Raw genomic sequence first — 21,386 nt, forward strand, 5'->3', positions numbered from 1 at the left:
ATTGCCATTCCATAATCCATTACAAGTTTTAGAATGAAGACCGGTGCTTGCCGCTGAATCTAAACAGGCCGCGTAAAACCCGCACTATTAAGATTGGGTTAGGTGGATTACCTAATCAAGCGGAGTAAATTGCCACCTGTTGATCTTGAAAGCAAACATGGAAGAAGCAACGTGGGAAATGGAGATGGTGCACATGGATCAACCCCACACAGCATTTTACAAACTTTGAGTTTAATAATAACAAAATAATATTAACTGCCAATAAAATGCCTGTCAATTCATGAAACGGGGGAATTCATATAAAAGTGTCACCTGCAACAAGTGGATTGGTGCTTGCACAACCCTTACACACCATGTATTGCACCGATCTCGCGAAACGCACGATTCCCATTATGCCATATGGCATGAAGCTGTTATTTTGGTACTTGGTTGTGCCTCGTAACATTGCACTTATCTGATTGTCTACTTCATTTCTACAGTAGCTGTATTGTAATATATGGCCTACATCCACTTGTAGGGATTAATTCACAAAAGAAACAAAGTGATTCAAGTGGCTTAAAGTTTCTCATAACTTTGTTTATTTACAAAGATATAGAGTCATGAATACGAGGTATTTCACTGTACAAAGCAATACACTATACACGATTTAACTAATAATATCGTTGCTGATGAAGATAAGGAGCATATATTTCCGTAGAACACCATGCAAGAGCTCACTTCCTGTAGCAATAAAAAGCAAACCTGTGAGAAAATTGACTTCAGCACCGACATGAAACTAAGTATAATTAAAATGCTGAAGAAAATAAAAGGAATGATGCCAATTGCTAATTCATCTTAAATCTGCCAAGGCCTTATCTATACAAAATCATTTTCGATTTCATTTCTCAGCTTATCTATTAGTATGGTAAAGCAGTCCTTAGATTCACATTAGGAGGAAAACACAACCCGTATATTTCACTGTATATCAATGGAGGTGCTTTTAAGAAAGCCAGCTGACTGCTCCATAGTTCATATTTCGGTAGTGACATGATAACAACCAAATAAAACTCCCCTAAAGATGGAATATAGTCATTAGATTCACATTAGGAGGAAAACACAATCCGTATTTTTAACTGTATATCGATGGAGGTGCTTTTAAGAAAGCCAGCTAGCTGCTCCATAGTTCATATTTTGGTAGTAACATGATAACAACTGAATAAAACACCGCTATAGATGGAATATAGTTAAGAGATGATGGTTCTTATAATGATCCTGCTGGACTTTGCCGGCAGCAGCCGACTACCAAGGCAAAAAGCAATTGAAAACATGAAGGGATGACAGGCATCATGGTTAGAGGTGAAGGATCTAAGGGTTATTGATGAGTTTATGTACTGATAACCAGCAAAGGACAATAAAAATATAGAGGAGCCATCACCTAGAAACAATCTTAGGAACCAATAGCAAGCAGATGGAGTCAACATCTTTGGACATGGAATCGTCGCCATCAAAGAAGCTGAAATTCCAAGGCTCCAAAAACAAAATTTTGGTTCCGGTTTTAGCTTAGACAAAATAAATTACAGTTTCAGCAGTTTTGGCTTCAATCTTGGTAATTTCAATTAAGAGTTGTGATATATCAGAAATTGTAATTAGAATTAAGAAAATAACAAAAAAATAAAATATGTCAGCAGAGAAACTTAAACACCATTAATGTCGGGACTTTTGTTTCAGAATTAACACTACAACAAGCATAATTGATTTCAGCATTATAAGGTTCTTATCTTTTTAGATTGTAATATATTAATTTACTGAATTATTGCATAACAACAAACAATGACCTTGATGCCTATAAAATTAATTGTTGCAATAGCTAAAAAAAGCTACATCAAAAAAGAAAAACCTAAATCTCTTTTAAATGTAAGGTTGCAGCGCTTCAAAATCTTCTTAAAGTCACAAAATATAAGTTCACTCTAGATCATATGTGTTTATAAATCTAAAGATAAAGGCAACAGTTTGGCATATAAAAATTCTATATACAAAAAATTTTGCTTCCTGTTAAAATGCCAACCAAAAACTCAAACTAGTTCTGGTTTCAGATTGGCTTCATCAGACAAAATATTCCAATTTTGGTCTCTGTTTCTGACGGAACCTCAAACCATGAAAAATTGAAATTTTTTAACCGCATAAGAATATCAGATTTGTTCTTGTACTTCTAATAATGCAAAGCAACAGGAGAGGGAAAAAAGAAACTTCATGGAGAAGGCCAAGCAAATAAAATTAGAAAGTTTTTACAAAGTTCATATTTCCTTGTAGTTCCATAAGTAAATCATGCAAAAAAAATAAAAAACCTTACCTATATTTACATACATATGGACTTAGGAACGTATGTACATAAGTGCATACATACATACATACATAACTAAATTCCTGCATTCCTACATATCTACATGCATACCAAAATAGATACATACATAGATACCTAAATACATGCATACCTAAGTAGCTACCTACCTGCATACAGAAGTACATACATATATACATAGATATATACATGCATGCGCAATGCATATATGCACATACATGCGTACACGCATATGGACATGCATACATACATGCATACGTGCATGAGGACATGCATGCATACATCCATACATCCATGCATCCATACATACATACATCCATACATCCATCAATACATACATCACTACATTACATCCATCCATCCATACATACATTACATGCACACACACATATGCATACACAAAAATACATACACATATACCCTCATACACACACTTCGATATATAATAGAGTTCCAAAACCAAGCAAAGATAGCCATAAGTGAATCTCAAAATTATAATAATAAAATTAAAAATGATAACGAAAAACTTCTATTAAGGTTCTAGTGTGTGCACCGGATTAGTGGAGGGAATCTTTCCTTTCACTACCAAGTCAAAATAAGGTATTTTCATGATCAAGTGATTGGCACATCAAATTTAACATTTATATTAGGATAAACAACACATTTACCCTCCACCAATAGAACATGAAACATATATATATATATATATATATATATATATATATATATATATATATATATATATATTTCTTTGATGATATGAAAGATAGAGTAATTAATTGACTTCTAATCAACGACTAAGGAGATAAAGGACACAGAAAAAACTAATTTAACCAAAATCCATGATAGAAACTAGAACCTTCAAATCACACCTACCTAGGAGGACCTTGCCTACATCTTTATCATACCAGTCTATGAACTAAGTATTGAGAAACCTACAACTAATCTAAATTATATAATTAAATATATCTGATTAGTATATAAATAGGTTATTCAAGAAAGCAGGACAAAAGGTAAATTGCATCCATGATACCTTTGAAAGAACCTTTGAGCCATAATAAGTTTGTTTAAGCTAGGGGTGGTAATCCGGTCGGGTCAGGTTGGATATTGGTTGGGTCAAAAAATTTGACAACCTGAACCCAACTTATTTACCAAACAGGTCAAACATTCAAATCTGAACCCGACTTATTTATTAAATAGATAATCCAACCCAACCAGTATAACTTGTTTACTAAGTAGGTTGAATCAGGTTAAACGAGTTAAAGAGGTTAAGAACATTTTTAACCAATTAAATAGATTTAAACGAATTTAACAACTTAAAAGGCCTAGGTTAAATAGGATAGAAATAGGTTAAGTAGGTTCTAAACAGGTTGTCTTAAATGAGTTAAATGGGTTAGGTCATGATCTGACCAAATTATTAAATAGGTCAAAACAGGTTGAACGAATCAAAGGTCCAAATTTGACCGTTCGCACCAGTTTGAACAATGGTCTGCTGTGCCAGTACCGGGCCCTGGACCGGTTGTCCGGCAGCACGGGTTAATACGAGCCCGCGTCATGCTATGCCAGGCCTGTACCGACAAAATAGAAAAGGCAGGGGAGAGGGAGAATGAGAGAGGAATAAAGAGAGAAGGGGAAGGCCGAGGGAAGCCAGCGAAGAGCCAGCGGAGGGTCAGAGAGCCGTTGCGTGAAGGAAGCCAACCGGAGCAAAGCCCCTCTTCCATGGCTCCCTCCTCCGCGTAGCGGCTCCCTAGCCTCCGCCAGCCGACCTCGACCTTCCTTTCCCTCTCCCTCTCTCTTTTCCTCTTTTTCCATCTCCTTCTCCTCCATCACCAGTCTCGTTTTCATGGCCAGAACCATTTGGGTCCACAGCCAGTATGGCTCAGGATGGCCCGAACCAGGCGGCTCAGGACGGCCTGAACCAGGCGGCTCGGGATGGTTCCGCCGACCATGGTTTGAACCGATTCCAGCCCCCCCTTCTTTCAATATCTCAAAAGGCTTGAATTAGAGTCTGTCAAACTGAGGTGAACCGTGAACCCCGTATCGAACCAGTAGCCGACCGGCAGAGGTCGCGATGACGGTTCGGCCAAAGTTCGCCATACCGGTACCGGACTAACATAGGCATACCAAGTAACGGTACGATATGATATGCAGTATGCCAGGCATACCGACACTGGCATACCAGTACACCCGATTCCGGTATGATATCGACCGATATTGCATGCCATGTTCGGCTAACCTTGCTTATGGCCCCTTAAAGTATGTAGACATAACTAAGATTTAATCATTGAACCAACTTTTAGATCTTATCAAATAGATTCCCAAGTATATCAAGTTATGGCACCTATAATGAGTAGATGCAATTAAGTCTGAAAGTTAAATCTTGGATAGCTTTTAGATCTAGTCACATCAATCTCCTTTCATTCCATCTCATATCAAAAAAGCCATCTTAATGAGTTTTACTTTCATGCCTTATAATTGGATGCTTTGATGTTGAAGACTTACATCGGGCTTTCTTGCAATCAGACCATCAGATGGCTACTCCACTATGCCAAGATCATTGATGACAAGATATGTATTCAACCACTGGATAGAGTAAATCTTTTGTTTCATTACAATCTAAAGTATATGAAATCATATGATAGGTGGCACTTGTTCATGATTTGACATTCTGAACTCATGATCAGGATCGTGTGATGAATGACTCTTTTATAGACCTCCAATGGCTAATGCCTTACAGTCTTCATTTGCTCTGAACAGGTTTTCAAATCAGATTGCTTGTTGGATTTAGCTTAATGGATATCTTCATCTGGTAGAACTTCAACATTTTCACATTCATTGGTTGGGCATCATCCTTCATAAAAGCCATGAATTCATCGAACTTATATAGAAGATCCATATACTTTGCTAACCAACAATATGAGATCATCAATGCCTCCACATTCACTTCAGCCGCTAAACCAGAAATAATGAGATCGAAGTGTTCAAATCACACATCTCGTTAGAAAAATGATGAAGTCCATCAAGCTTTGACACTGGTCTGATGTAGATCAGTTTGTGATCAAATCTTGAAACAGTATTCATCTGATTATTTAATCAAATCATGTGAAAAGAGGAAAAACCAGAACCAATTGAATCCATAAAATTAGGGTGAATTGTCAAGTGAGTCTCAAAACTTGAACAAGAAATCTACTCATGTACAAAGAGGGAGACGACAAGTGACTGAGATAATAGATCTACTTCACCGTTTAAGAATGACCTTACAACTGCACATATAGGCCATCATAACTCAACCCCCAGAAACCCAGACACTGATATTACTTTGACAGATCCTAGCTGCTAAAATGATAGTGAAAAAAAAGGAAAAATTTTATCAAACTTCTATGAGACAAGAACGGTGGAAATGTCTGTGTGTGTGTCGGGGGAGAGAGAGAGAGAGAGAGATGAAGGAGGGGGCCGAGCAGAAGTAGAAACACAACCAAAACACTAAAATTAAAGGCACTAGAATAAGAGGCCCCATGTGAAAAATTCTAACTGAAGGGATTCATTCTGAACCTCCAGAATTTTAAATAGCCCAAAATGCTAAACCACTGTGCCTAAGCAAAATAAAATTCTGAATCACTGGCTAAAACTTACATGTTTTCATCTATCCCACAGCTGTTTCATCCTGTTTTATGCAATTAAGATGTGCATTATAGTTAATTAAGCTGATTAAAAAAATTTACAAAAGATCTTCAAGATGTGGATGGACAGAATCTCATTCACTTAAACATGTTTCACAACAGCGAGCATGCCGACCAGGATTTTGAAGGAAATAAAGCAAATGCAACTAAAGCCAAGCTAAGATTTATTTTTCCCCAGACACAACTATGTTTGTCTAAAAGACAACTATTTCTCTTTTATCAATGCTCAGATATTCTATGAAACCTTGTCATGGTAATGCATAATGATGAGGATATGCATGACACATCAAATCATGCTTTTCTAGTATCTCATACTATGCTGTATGTAATTCATCTATAGAAATCATCTACAGAAAACAATAGGATATTCAAACATATATAATCATATCTTTTTGATAAATGCTTTTAAATAGATCTGATTTTTTTTAGTTTTGATTTTTAAATCCATGGCAGTTATAATTTTTCTATTTTTAAATAGAAACTTACTGTTTTTTAACAGAGTGGAAAAGGATCTTTACTATTTATACATATATCTCCTCATGCAATTCGTGTAACTAAAAATTTGGTAATCAAGCTATTAAAAGGACTCAAGTTAATATTTCTCAAAATTTGGAAACAAAAATATTTTTATGGCATCGCATTGATGTCAGTAAAAGGCATATTCCATGATACAATCTTTCTCCCTCAATGCCTTTTAACTGTATTACATGTTGTGATTTCTCTATAATCTCTTAAATCCTATGTCCATGCAGCTCAGGAGATTCCTTAATCACACATTTGATGGGCAGTTCCAAAGAGCAAATAGAAAAGACACAAAGGAGCAGAGTAGTTTGTGCCAATTGATCTGTTCATGCATAAAACTGTTGGTTCTGCAGATTGCATTACTCATAACAAGGAACTACTGAGATTAATTGTTGATTAGATCAAACTACAGGAAGGTTCCAGTATTTTAGAATAGAAGCATGGGAAAGTTCACAAATGTGCTGACAAACTGCTTTGACCAGGTAATCCCATGGGTGTAATTTGAATTAATTGTGTACATTAGTAAGAAGGTTAATAACGGATCATTCTTTAGATATTAGAAAATCTCTAAATCCTAATATAGACTCTGGAATTCACCATGAGAAAAAATAACTGAACGTAACATAATTTAAGAATGACTAGCATATTCAGAACAGTGTTGATTTACACCAATCACAATAAGCATAGCTCCTCAGACAAATCAAAATAGAAATAGCTAATTAAGAAGATGATCCCTTCTTTGTGATATCAACTACAAAAGCCTAACACAGTGTCAAAAAAAGACTACCTATGCGAAGAACAATTCAACTATGACTTAGACACAGGAGATAACATTTGAGTAATTATTAGCTAATAAATCAAATAAATAACAAAAAAAAACAAAGTATGCAAGGCACTACAATATACACATAAACTTACCTCATGACTGGAAGAGAGTTACAGTAGCTATATACCCATTCTTCATTACCTAGTGCAACAATTGAAAACAGAGGTTCTAGTTTTTAAAAATCAATATATTCATGATGGATAATGAATGGATAACATTTTAACATGAAAATATAACAAATGCAAAGGTCAGGCATTTATCACCTCAAAAGCCACATTCTGGTACCCATAAACCAAAGTTGATCCAAAAGGATTGTTCATGGAACCTTGTGTTTGGATTGCAGCACGGCCACCATCCCCAAGGATCTCCTAATATAAATGAACATAGATCAATTTTTTTTAAAGCATTAATTGCACTGTCAGATAGAGATATACTTAAACATGCAGCAGAAAGAAGATATAAAAGAGATCTACTCAAGGTTCGCCGTGCCAATATCGGGGCCTGTGTTGGTTGGCCAGCAGCACAGTTCGGTACACCCCCGTGCCGTTCCATGCCAGGCTCATACCAACATAGCAAAGAGGGCGAGTGAGAGGGAGAACGGGAGAGAGGAAAAGAGAGAGAGAGAGGGAGAGGGAGAAGGAGAGGGAGGGAGGGCTGTTGGAGGAGCACCGGAGGGCTGGAGCAAAAGCACCACCCTCCAGACCTCTATTTCAAATGAAATAAGGGTCCGTCAATTTCAAAACAAAAAAGGGCCCCGACGGATCTCTGTTTCAAACGAAACAGGGATCCATAGAGCGGAGCCCTTGCTCCGGCCCTCCAGCACCCTCCGGAGGTCTCCGGCGGTCCTCCCTCCCTCTCGCTCTCCCTTCCTCTCCCCCCTCTCTCATGTCCTCTCTTTCTTCCTCCCTCTCCCCTTCCTACTGATTTTTCGTTCTGAATGCCAGGACTGGGACCAGTTTCCCATTTTGAATGCCGAAATCGTCCTAGTCCACCGTTGGCACAACTCGGTACACCCCAAACTGGGCAATTCAGGATAGTTCCGCATTCCTTGGATCTACTTATCACTAGTTACTTATCACTCTCAATATAGGTGGTTGGAACCCATAATGTTGAACTAAAATTGTACTGAAATGTATCACTAAAGCTCTAAAATTATCTTCTGCTTTAGTAACAACTCCAGATTAATTATGCTTCATCTCATAATTGGCTTAAAAATCACCGATCCACCTTTTATTTTTGGATCAAACTGGCATAAGAATTCTTGACCTAAAGATTAGGGCCCCATTTGCAAAAGTTTTTGGGAAGACAGAAAGCACTTTCTAACACTCCATAAACACTTTTGGATAGAATGGTGGTGTTTGGTAAAAAATCTAAAAGCTATTTTGGCTTTGCCAAAAAACTAAAAAGGTCAACTTGGGAGAATCTCTATTTTGGAGCTTCTTCCCGAAAATGCTTTCTAACAAATGTTAGGAAGCTATTTTGACTTTAATAATATTTTTATGGTGACCAAAATACCCACAAACAAATACCATAAAAAATTTATACTACGCAATAGTATATTAATATGTAATAAAATAATAATAATACTTTACATCAGAGTATAGTAGTATAATTATTAATTGACATTAGCTAAGTTATTATATATATTGTATCAAATCATATCATATCACATCTTATTATTATACAATAAATTAAGTATATTATATCATATCATATCATGTCTTATAAAATTACATTTTATCATAATAATATAATGTAATATAATATTACATTACATTATGTTCCAATAATATATTACACTATAATATAATATTTTACTATGTAATAATATTTTAATATGTAATAATATATTATTATATTATATTATATCATATCTTATCACATTATATTATTATACTATACTATACATATATTATATTACATTATAATTATAATAATATTATATTTTATTACAATATATCACATTATATCATTATATTACATTATAATAAAATTATACTATATAATAATATTTTAATATAATAGTACATGGTATTTTACTCTACTATATAATACTATGTAATCTCCTTTATTATTATTTTGTCATACCAAAAGCCAAGAAATGTGAAACCGTCCTGAACCACCAATGTCGGACGTACGAAGCCATGCCGACGGTGAACCGAGATGGTTCTGGCATTCAAAACGAAAAATAGGTAGGCGAGGGAGAGGGAGAGGGAGAGGGAGAAGGAAAAAGAGGAATAGAGACCTCCGGACCAGCGCTCCTCCGGTGCCCTCCAGTGCCCTTCGGCAGCCTCCGGAGCCCCTCTTCCCTCTCGCTCCCCCCTCCTCTCTTTTCCTCTCTCGTTCTCCGTCTCCCGAGCGCACCAAACCGTGCCGACAGCCGACAAGTACGGGCTTCGATACCGGCGTGGAATCTTGGTAAAAGCACTTTCCGAATTTAGTTATTAAACACATGTTAAAATTCCACAACACTTTAGAAATGTAATTTCCAGAAAACAACTTTTTATAAAAGCTCTACTTCCTAAAAGCTCTACTTCCAAAAGCTCCAAAACCTCTACTACCAACAACAATCCCAAATAGGGCCCAAGCCTTTAATAAGAATTAATGGATAAGAAACATTAATAAGTATGGCTACTATAAAATGGAGACAGAATACATAACTTCTTGGTTTCTTGCTGTTAATTAAAGTTTCCCCCGATTGAATGCTTCCATTACATACTCTTTTTATTCTCCAAGAAGCCAACAGTCCTAGGGAACCCAAATTTCCCAAAATCTCAAATGCACAAATGTCAGTGTTCAAAAGCTTTTCATCCCTTTTCTGCATTCTTTAATGTGTTGTGTGTGTCTCTGCTTTCTTATCATGCAGGAAGACTGTAAAGTTATTTAAAACATGTGGGTAATGAAAAAGCACAGCAAAACTAAGAGTCCAAGGTGTACAATGCAGTATAGAAGCATCCATCACTACTAAAATAGAAAAAACTGAATGGGAAACCCTTAAAGATCTGCATTAAACATCAATTTCAGGTTCACAATACAGAATATTTAACCCAAAGCAATTTGCAAATATCGATTTCTATCTGAAAGAGCACTACAGAGAATGCAAAGTTTTGAGACATCTTACTTTTACTTGTTCCCACTTCGTGCTAGGCGTAATGCAACATTTAGGAGTACTTCCAGGCCGAATAGTTCCCTCAACTGCAAACAGAAAGTGAATTATAGATAACAAAGTTGCACTATACAGACAACATGAGGGACTAAATGAAAACAATACTCACTGTCGGCATCATAGATAACAAAGTTGCATTTCATATAGGAATTGAAGTCTGAATGTCCTGGAAAATTAGTGTGTAAAACAAACTTCTTGATTTTATGAGTCTGCATATTCAACATACAAGATGTTAATTGAAATTGGAAACGACTAAGATTTGTTATACCTGTTCAAGTAAAATTAAAAACAGATATACCTGTCCATCAAATAAAATGTCTAGGCCACGAGAAAAGTAATTATAGAAATAATCCCCACAAAGGGTTGTCCGAGGACGAGGATCTGAAGCAGAGTGTATGACCATTTGATCAACCTAAAATATGAGAGAAACATCACTTTTATCTAGAAAAACCATATATCAATAATATGATTCAATGGTGGCACATTGTCTAGAAATAAAAACCGAAAAAAAAGAAACCCTTTTGGAATAGTTGATGGAACTCGTTCTTTGATTTCACTCAGATTATAAGTTGCGCCTATGAGGTCAACATAGTTATCTATATCCCAAATCTTATTTCTCCTCTTGTCTAGATATTTTCCAAGTCTAAGAAAACCTTGGAGGACTGCTGCCTATTTACATGTAGCTGCCAAAGTTCCCAAAACCAACCCAAGCTGCCCAATTCCAGGAGTATTGGATCGAACTAGTGTGGAACCACGTTGGTAGGGGAGTTCGGTTCATCTGAGCTGATTTGAATTCAAGTTTGGATCAGTTCTTGCTGGGTTCGAGCTGATAATTGAAGAGGGAGAGAAAGGGCCTTCCAGACCACTTTCTCATCTCCATTGAACTTGGGAAGGCTTAGGAGTGTGGGAGAGCAAGGAAAAAAAAGGGAAAGGAGGGATTTTGCAGGCCAGCAGCTCAGAATATATAAGAAAAAAGGTAAAAATCTTATTCCCTCACTTCTCTCCATTTTTTTCTATGAAGCCTAAAATAGGCTAAAAATTGCTAAAACTAGAGAAGATCATGTCAAACTTTCTATTTTGACATAATTTTGTGATTTGCTGTAGATTTAAAGATGATCTACAAAATTGAAGAAGAAATCATGATTATTCACTGATCATGTAACATTTTAGATTAAAAATATATTTTTGGTTAAAAAATTGGTAGTATATTTGGGGGTATACACGTTATTTTGTTGTCTGCTTTTGGCAGTATTTTTTTTAATTTGAAAATGGTTTATGACTACCCAATCCTAAGCAAAAATTCCAATAAATTTCAAAAATAAGTGTTGATTAAGGCATAGCAATGGCCTGACAGAGTACATGTAGTACCCCAAGTAGGGTTCTACATTAATACGAATAAAAGTTATATTTTCAAGTACTTATAATTAAATATTAATTTTTAATTCAAAGTTAATTAGAAATATTTAAAATAGAAAAATATTAATAATTAGTATTCTTTATAAATAACTTAGAAGTATTTTCGAAAGTAATTCAACCACTATTTACATTACAATGTAACTTATCAAATTCTTAAATATTTAATAGCATAAAAATAATTCAAATAAAAAAAATGAAAAATATGGCAATATTTATTGGTAATTGGGACAATTTTAAGGACCACATGCATAGTTTTTATATTATTTTATAATTACCATATATATTATGAGCAATTGAATTATAAAGTCACTAATATTTAAAAGTATATGATATGATGACCCACTTCATAATGACTTGGCATATGATGACGAGGATCCCTTGATTGGTTGCCTTGAGAGTCGGCAACAATAATCTGAACTTGATAAGTCAGGATTACCTCTTTTTTTTTGGCTGAAAAAAAGGGGTAGGGGGGAGAAAGGGACCAGCTCACCCCCGCGTAGCAGCCCCCACTGGGCCCCCGCCCTGCCAGGAGAATGTTCGATATGGGTAGACTCCGTTTTACTCATACCCTCCCCACTCGAAAATAAGTACTTCACATCTAGCACCACCTAGGCACAGGTAGAAGGAAAACATAATCGCCAACAAGCCATCCGGGCGTGGGGCATCCGGTCCCCGAATTTAATCGACGCCCGTGCGTTTCGAACTCGGGCAATTTAGGCGGAATTATCGCCCCCTTACCATCATGCTACCACCTTGGTGGCATTACCTCTTTGCCTAGCTATTATCATAGCAAAGGAGGCTGGGAGATTGCAAAGCAATGAACAGAGCGACATATCCCATGCTCACAACTAGTTGATGCCCAACAAAAGGAGCAAGCACAGAGGTCAGGAGCTGGTCAGGATTGCAAGGCTCTATGTATGAGACCTCAACCTACAGATATGATAGGAAGATGCTGAGGAGAGGTCACCATGGCACCTTATCTAGTCAGGGAGATAGGGTCAGTCAAAGTGGTGATCTAATTGAGCTACTCAGCATAGCCAATCAAGCATGAGAAACTAAGAAAAGAAAGCAATTCGTCGGAGTGGCAAGAAAGGGAAAGGAAAGAAAGCTACATATCTATTTGTGAGGGTTGACAAGGAGCCTGTTCACTCTGATTTTGAAACTAATGAGCCCTTGGACCATCAGAGTTGCTTAGATCATCACGTAATACAAGTGATGATGCCAATGACACTGCAAGTGACTAGCGACTAGGAAGGTAGCAGCGGACATGGCAAGAGTACATATGACTTGCAACCATATAGTTCAAGTCCATTCACTAGCGAGTTTCATTTCACTCATGCCACGTAGGATGTAGACCACAACACACGATGCAAAAGCCCACGATGATACAATATACTACAGCAAATGATGTAGCATGCAGAGTAGGGTCACTGGATATCTCTAGATCCTCATCATACACCAGATCATATCCTGCATAGCTAGCTTACAACCCATGTGCATATCCTTTATCTGAGGTCTGCATGTAGCATATCCATTATATTTTCATACAGAGGTTTTGGAGTTTTGCCCAAAGAAGCATCCCCATTACATATCTACTAAATTAGAATCAGTGAAAATTTACAAGGTGTAGTTTCATATTCAGGTTATGGAACAAATCGCCAATTACAGGCTTGGAAGCTCTACATAGATAATCATCCGACTTAGATATCCATTAAATTTAAGTAGCTGTAAATTCTGGAGCTATAATTTATGCATTAGATACAATATATTTTCAAGAATGTGTCATGAAGCTCTCTACAGACTAAGAACCTTTTTCATAATTTGATGTGAAAATTACATGAGAAAAAGGCAAAATTGCTCACCTGCTTCTGATGGATTCCACAAGGGCGACCTAATTCTGTCCACACATCCTATAAAACCATTCAAGGGAATATGAATATCTAGGTGATAAAATTGGTAGTTAAGATAAACAAATACATAAGAACAAGAAATACATATATTCCGACACTGCTTTGGAAACAGTAAGAACATATTTACAAAAGCATGAGGAACATAAGTGTAGGTTTAGCATATGAAATTTAATATGTGCAACAGTACATTATTTCAACAAAGAGAAATTTAATGATGTACAGGAGTCCACGAACATTGGAATACATAAAAAATATATGCAGGACAAAACAGATATAATCATAATGCAAGAAATAAGCAAACAGTGTAAAGCGAGAGATCATAGACAAAGTAGATTCAAGAAAATGGACAACAGATTGTGGTTTGTTCTTAAATATAGTTACAAGCAGAAATATGGAAAATTAGAAACATAATGATTTCGAATATATAGAGCAGATCAACTTAGTTCATACAAGAACACAGATTTTTTTTCCTTTAGTATATACTTAAACAAAAAAATATTTGAAAAACTAAAAAACAAAAAGCTTGCCTGTGGTGATGCACCAAAAGGAATATGCTGACCTCCAATGGTGAACCAAAGTTCTTCTCCAAGCTGAAGACAAGAAACAGATATGCAGAATGAGAAATACTGAGAGATATAACTTTTGAATATAGCAGTTCATACTACTAGACTTGCTCTACATGACTGAAAGAGTCCAAACTAAAATAAACAGTGTATTATTATTATATTTAACTAGCAAATAGACTAAAAAACATAGAAATATTCTAAAAATATGAACCATAATATGTATGCAGCTAAAGCATGAAACTATACATACATTCCCCATTTTATTCTTTTGCAGATCTCTTATTTGTTCCCTTATGACTGTAAGATATTCTGATTTGATTGTGAGACCATAATCAAAGGAGAAAAAGAATCCAGCATAAATTAGAGATTCAATCTAATATGACAGTTTATAAGGCAACCAAGATTGAGTCATTGGTATGAACTGGGAATTGTAGAGAAAAATGGTAAACCGAAAAATGGTCCTAACCTTAGCATGCACCTCTTCCATGTAAAGACTGCCAGCAGGTAATGGAGGGACCGAAGCCTTATCCATCAAAGTTCCCACGCCTACCTTACTGTCTGATGAACTATCATATACAGAGACACGGCATGTAACTGGTGTTGTTCCATCAGGAAACTCAAGAGGCAACTCTGCTGACACTGCCATAATAATCAGAAAACTGAGTCGTGCTAATCAGAAAAAGCCTAATAATGAAGTGAAATGCGCTAATAATTAGCAAGGGATAGGAGCCCACACCTTCTCCATCATGGCAGCAATTTGTATATTGTCTGGGAATGGGAAATGCAAAGGACAATCCCTAACAACAAAAAGTATCAAGCAAGTCAGCAGACATATGACTGAAAAATATATGAAATCAAGATCATACTCGCAAGATGTACCGGATAAAATAGGGTATATATTCCTCTATCTTTGTCATAGATTCCAGGAAATGTTGGCCCAAATAGTGCATATACTGCTACAAATGTAGCTGGTGTAGAAGGACCACTATAAAAATAAATCAAAACAAGTAGCAAGTATTAATGAAAATGCAAAAAAAAAAGAAGAAGAAAAAACAAGTCACAAAGCAAAAGGAAACATACAACTCACCCAATCAGAGAAGTCGCATAGCGCATCTGTAACCGTTTGACATCGTAAACCTCAATAAGACGCAGTCTCTGTGAAAGACAAAAATAAACTGCACATTTTAGCACCATAAAAAATCAAATTGCAGTGTAATCAGTTTTTAGAGGCAAAATCAATCTACAGCTGTTCCATACTTTCTACTAAATCTAGATACTACTTTAATAATAGATATTCTCTCCCTCATTCCCATTTCCTTATGGGAAGAAGATGGCCCAGGAGACAGCCCCCTTGGGCATACCTTAGCTCAATCCAGGAAATGATAATATGAACTTCAAAATTTCATGATAATATATTCCTTAAGCCGGGAAATTATCATGTCTATATTATCTCTTTGAAAACAATCATCTTATAGTATTCTACAAATCTGCTTGCATTCTCCAGCAGTTCAGCATGACTAACTGATGGCGACGCCAATATGCTGTTTCCTGACTCATGGTTACTGATTAATTATGCACCTTCCACTTGTTATGCCTGTTTAATTCAGGGTTACATGGAATATGCACCCTTAACCCAGTTTATTCAACCAAATGATCATTCACATGCTTAGGTTAAAGGAGTTTAAAGGAAAGGCAAAAGAGGCATTCTAGAGAAATCAGTGCACCTTCAGTATCCTGCTTTTTCTCCATTAGACCCAATTAACATCGATAAACCAGGATAAATCTGCCCAAAAGAGGAATAGGTCTGTCCTGCTGTATCCTCTGTTGTTTTTTTTTTTCTTAAAGAAGTTATGCCACATAATCAGATTACCTGGTTTTGCTACCTCCTAACAAAGAAAGAACCTTGACAAAATTTCTGTACTCATTAAAAAAAACAAGAAATTAAGTCTGATAAATAAATTAGAACCTTATGTTACCAGTCCTTCGAAATGGAAGAAGTGGTATATTAAAATCAAACTATGCAAGAAAAAAATGGTTTCAAAAGTCTCCTACTGATGGGAATTCTTCATAACAGATATTGCCCCTGAACATCACTGTGGCTTTACAATCAGGCTGAAAACTGTAATGGACTAAAACCTTCACACATTTGAGATGACCTGCCATATTCCTAACATATGGAGACTGAATACTTGTCTACTAAAGTAATTAACACACTTAACAACAATAAGGTTTCACTAAGAATCCTCCTCTACACAACATTTCCCATGGGCATTCAAATAGCAATGCTTTTTTTTTTATCCCATTCGTGCAGTAGTGACAGCTCTACACACCAGGTTGCACATAAAAAAAAGACACCAAGATTTCATCAATTCACTTAATTAGCAAAAAGGATAAAGGACAAAAGGACATGGATATGACATTTGGCACACACATCTTCGCCCAAGTAAGGAATTCCTCTTTTCACTTGGACAATCTCCTGTCTTTTGATACCCCCAATAGGTTGCAATAATAGCTCCCAACGGACACTGATATCAAAACACTCCCATATAATTAATATCAGATCCTGTGATTATCTAATGAACAATAGGAAAAAAATGTTATTCCATAAATTCCTATAAGCATCACTGCTCACTAGTGTTTCATTCACAAATTGCAGGTTAGAGATCACACAGCCACTTAAACCACTACAGAACTCCTTAGATCCACCATGTAACTTGGCCAGTTTAAACATCCTAGTCAGAAATTTGACTTACAGAAAAAAGAATCAATAAAAATTATGCTGCCATCCCACTTTCAGAACATGGAAAACCATTCATCACTGAAAAAGAACATAAAATTTCACTAGCCAAACTCACCTATATGGCAATACATATATTTAAAAGTAGCTTTCTCCCTCCTCAGAATCAGCTCATGTGCATGTGAAGAAAATTGCTAAATAATTCTCTTTCAGATAAAATCTATTTTTCTTGGTAAGAAAGCTATTTATCACCTTGCTCAATCTAGGATCAAGCACCTAGTAACAATCCCATATCTGATAATCTGAACCATACAAGAAATGAGAAGAAAATAAAATTTTATACATGCAACTCAAATGGCTGACAGAACAGTAATCACAACATGTCTATATCATATATATATATATATGTATGTATACATGCGTTTTGATGGATGTGTATAATGACTAATAAGACTCCTTAAGTTTTGAAAATTTGATAAAATGATTATTAACTATTATGTTAGGATTAAAAGTTTTCATATATGTAAGTGCCAAAACTAGCCTCGTAATGATGATGGCATCATTCATTGATTGTATGAAGTGCCAGTGAGTGTCATGAAGTGTTGTAAGTATTCAAGTGTCCACACATCAAAAACAACCAAAATTTGGAGTGTTCAGCCAGCATTGGTTATAGGACTACTACGGACCAACACTTACAGACAAGTTACCTATAGAAACTTGTTCTTCAGAAGTATACTTAACCTAAAGGCCTAGCATTCTTTTGGCCTTAAATGTCTTTTGCCTTAAATCTTCCTATGTATAATAATTTGTACATAGCCAATCCTAAGCCCGGATAAAGGAGGGTTACGATAGGTTGATGGCCAGCATGAAACTATAGTCACATCTTATGAACATGAATCCAAAAGAGAAAATCATTGTGGTGTTCCCTACTAGCAACATGCTACATCAGACGCCAAATGTACAGAAAAGTCCCAGAAGCGACATGTCACATTGGCACTTGGATGTGATGATAGGAAAGGATTCTCACATATTAATAGGCGGGTACGGGTAAAAAAGTTATTCCAGAAAATTATGATACATTTTAGCAACTTCAAGTATAGGTTATTTACAGGAAATTTGACAGAATTGATAGATACAATATTAGGAGGAAGGTTAGCATAGCTTATTTGCGAAAGACCAAGTAGATAGCAGAAAAAACAAAGTAGGTAAAACAGGTTATGAACTTTATTATTCAGGAAAAGATACAGATAAAAATATAGTAGGAATTATTATAGATATTTAAAAACTGAGATTACAGATGTTAAGAGATTAGGATATAGAATAATCTTGATAAAATTAGTGCTAGAAGAGGAGTCTACTAAATCATTAGTGCTTATGCTCCTCAAACTTAGGATTGAATAATACTGCACAGTAATGCTTTTGGGAAGATATGGATGGGCTAACTTAAGAGACTCTTAGTGGAGGAAATATATTTATAGGAATAGATTTGAATGGGCATGTGGGGAAATATAGTGTAGGTTTTCAAAGGGTGCATAGATGTTACGATTTCAGAGACAGAAACAAGAAATGAAATGACATTTTAGAGTTTCTAGTGGCATATGACCTAGTATTAGCCAAAACTTTCCTTAAAAAGGACTCTCACATGATAACTTTTAAAAGTAGGCATAATACTAATTAAAAAGATTTCTTCCTTGCTAGGAAGACTGGTCGAGTTTTGTACAAACATTGTAATATTATATCGGATGAAAGTTTAACCACCAACATAGATTGGTGGTTTTGGAAATGTATATTAAGAAATTGAAGAGAGTGACTAAAGAAAATAGGAACTCAAGGACTAGTTGATGGAATTTGCAAGGGGAGAAATAAATATCTTCTAAGGATAGAATGTTGAAAGAAGGAAAATAGGGTCCTGAAGGAGAAAGATACTATATGGGACGAGATGGCTAATAGTATTAAGAAAGTGACTACATAGAGTATTAAGATAATCAAAGAAAAAAGGATCATCCTATAAGGAAACTTGCTGGTGGAATGAGAAAGTTCAGTTAGAAGTTAAAACTAAAAGAGGGTACTATAGAAGACTACCTAACTGTAATGGAGAAGTGCAAGAAAGTTATAAGGTGGCTAATAAGGAAATTAAAAAGGCAGTATGATAAGGCTAGATTCAAGGTGTATAAAGAGTTACATCGCAGGTTAGAAACTAAGGATGGGAAGAACGATATCAATGAGATTGCAAGATTAAGAGAAAGAAAAACTACAGACTTGACTTAGGCTAAATACATCAAGGATGAAGATTAAAATGTTTTGGTTAGGGACAACAAGATCAAAAAAGATGGAGAAGTTATTTCGATAAGCTTTTCAATGGAAGTCATGTAGACAATTTAGGATGTCTTCATAGTTCCATTGAGGGTAAAAATGTTAAATATAAACATAAATTTAGAGCATTTTAGGTAAAAAAAGATAATGAAAAAAAAAGGAAAAGTAGTGAAACCTGATAAAATCCTTCTTAAGGTTTAAAGTGTTTAGGTGACGTGAGAGTAACTTTATTGACTAATTTATTTAATAAGATTTTTAGGACCAAGAAAATTCTTGATGAATGAAGAGAACTATTGTACCGACTTACAAGAGTAAAGGTGATATTCAAAATTGTTCAAACTATTGTGGTATTAAACTCATGATCTGTACTATGAAACTTTGAGAGAGGAAATTTGAGCATGGATTGAGGTGTGATAAAAGTATTATACCAGGAAGGTTGACTCTAAAAGCTATTTTTCTCCTTCGGAGATTAATTGAGAAGTATAGCGAAAAGTGGAAAGATCTTCATATGGTTTTTGATGATTTAGAAAAAGTATATGATTAAGTCTCTAGAGAAATTTATGATAAGTGTTAGAAAAGAAAAAAATCATTAGAAATATTAATATGATTAAAGATATATACGATGGAGTGGTTACTAGTGTACGAACTACTGGTGATAAGACTAGTGAATTTCTCATCACAATAGGTCACACTAAGGATCTGCTCTAATTCCTTAGCCTTTTGCACTAGCGGATAAGCTTAATAAGAAAATTCCAGACGATATTCCTGGGTACATACTTTTTTGTGGATGATATAGTTTTAGTGGATGAAATTAAGATTGGGGTTAATTGTAAGTTAAGTTAGAATTGTGGAGTGCATTTCAAACCAAGAGTTTGGATTAAGACCAAGATAGAATATGTGAAATATAGTTTTAATGAAATTAAAAATAAAGATAAAGGTGAAGAAAAAATTGAAAACAATAGGGATCCTAAAAGTCATCATTTTCAAGAAATAATTCATAAAGGGAGATTGAAAAGGATGTTATCCGTAGGATTAAAGAATTGCAACTGGGATATTATGGATCGTACTATACCTATCAAGAAAAAATTTTATAAAATAGCCATAGGGCCAACTATGCTTTATGACAAAAAAGTTGGGCAGTTAGAAAGCAACATGTGCACAAGATGGGTCTAGCCAAAATTAGAATGTTTATGTGAATGTGTAGTAATAAAGAAAATATAGAATAAGGAATGATGTTATTCGTAAAATAAGTGGAGGTAGCATCAATTGAGAGCAAACTGAGAGAGGCAACTTAGATGGTTTGGAAAGTGATTTGTTACATGTAATCAAGGAATGCTGAACAGGCCTGTACCGGCCGATTCAGCCTGTACCGAACCGGTACCGGCTCTAACCGGTCTGGTTCGGCATTAAAAATTGGTATTGGCCCATACCGGTTCAAACCGGCTAAATTGTACCGGCCTACACCAGTTTCAATTTTTTTGGACTTTTAAATGCGTGAACCAGGCCGAACCAGTGGTACCGGTTCGGTACCAATCCATACCGGTACCAACGCCGAATGGTACGCCTACCGGTATCGGTTCGGCGATCCTTGCATGTAATGAAATGAAGAGGGATAGAAGTGAAAAACACATGTGATGAAGTAGTAAGAAAAAGTCTTGATATCTCAATATCTTTCAGAAAGTTTGGCCTTTAATTGAGCAGAATACTTGAAAAATATTCATGGGGCCAACCCCAACTAATTTAGAATTAAGGCTTAGTTGAGTCCATTTGAGTTAAATGTCTTCCCTATTTTGTGTAATAGGACAGCAAGGAAATTTCTTGACCTAAGCTCTAATTTTCCTAATCCTTTAGGTCCACCTACTCATACGTAGGTCTTCCCTAATTGGTCTTTCATCAATAATGGACCTGAAAA

The 21,386-nt window shown here is 35.7% G+C and overlaps 1 protein-coding gene across 4 annotated transcripts in view; it reads right to left on the reverse strand.

Moving 5' to 3' along the window:
- Positions 1-230: 230 nt before the first annotated feature.
- The window catches only part of LOC103695965 (PHAF1 protein At3g51130), a 31,260-nt gene continuing 10,104 nt past the window's right edge, over positions 231-21,386 (reverse strand). For 2 of the 4 annotated variants that reach the window (XM_008777424.5, XM_008777425.5), the window contains exons 4-15: positions 15,512-15,579; positions 15,304-15,409; positions 15,161-15,221; positions 14,891-15,063; positions 14,386-14,448; positions 13,811-13,858; positions 10,831-10,944; positions 10,642-10,741; positions 10,488-10,561; positions 7,630-7,734; positions 7,459-7,507; positions 231-720 (exon numbers count right to left, since the gene is read on the reverse strand). In XM_008777424.5, coding sequence (XP_008775646.2) covers positions 7,460-7,507; positions 7,630-7,734; positions 10,488-10,561; positions 10,642-10,741; positions 10,831-10,944; positions 13,811-13,858; positions 14,386-14,448; positions 14,891-15,063; positions 15,161-15,221; positions 15,304-15,409; positions 15,512-15,579 — 960 coding nt within the window. In that variant the 3' untranslated portion in view covers positions 231-720; position 7,459. The remainder of the gene's footprint in view (positions 721-7,458; positions 7,508-7,629; positions 7,735-10,487; positions 10,562-10,641; positions 10,742-10,830; positions 10,945-13,810; positions 13,859-14,385; positions 14,449-14,890; positions 15,064-15,160; positions 15,222-15,303; positions 15,410-15,511; positions 15,580-21,386) is intronic. The other 2 variants (XM_088712834.2, XM_088712833.2) reach the window with 1 other exon arrangement.

Source organism: Phoenix dactylifera, chromosome 16, assembly GCF_051530095.1.
Source record: "Phoenix dactylifera cultivar Ajwa chromosome 16, Ajwa_hap1_PhDact_Kaust_v1.1, whole genome shotgun sequence".
In the NCBI taxonomy this organism is placed as follows: domain Eukaryota; kingdom Viridiplantae; phylum Streptophyta; class Magnoliopsida; order Arecales; family Arecaceae; genus Phoenix; species Phoenix dactylifera.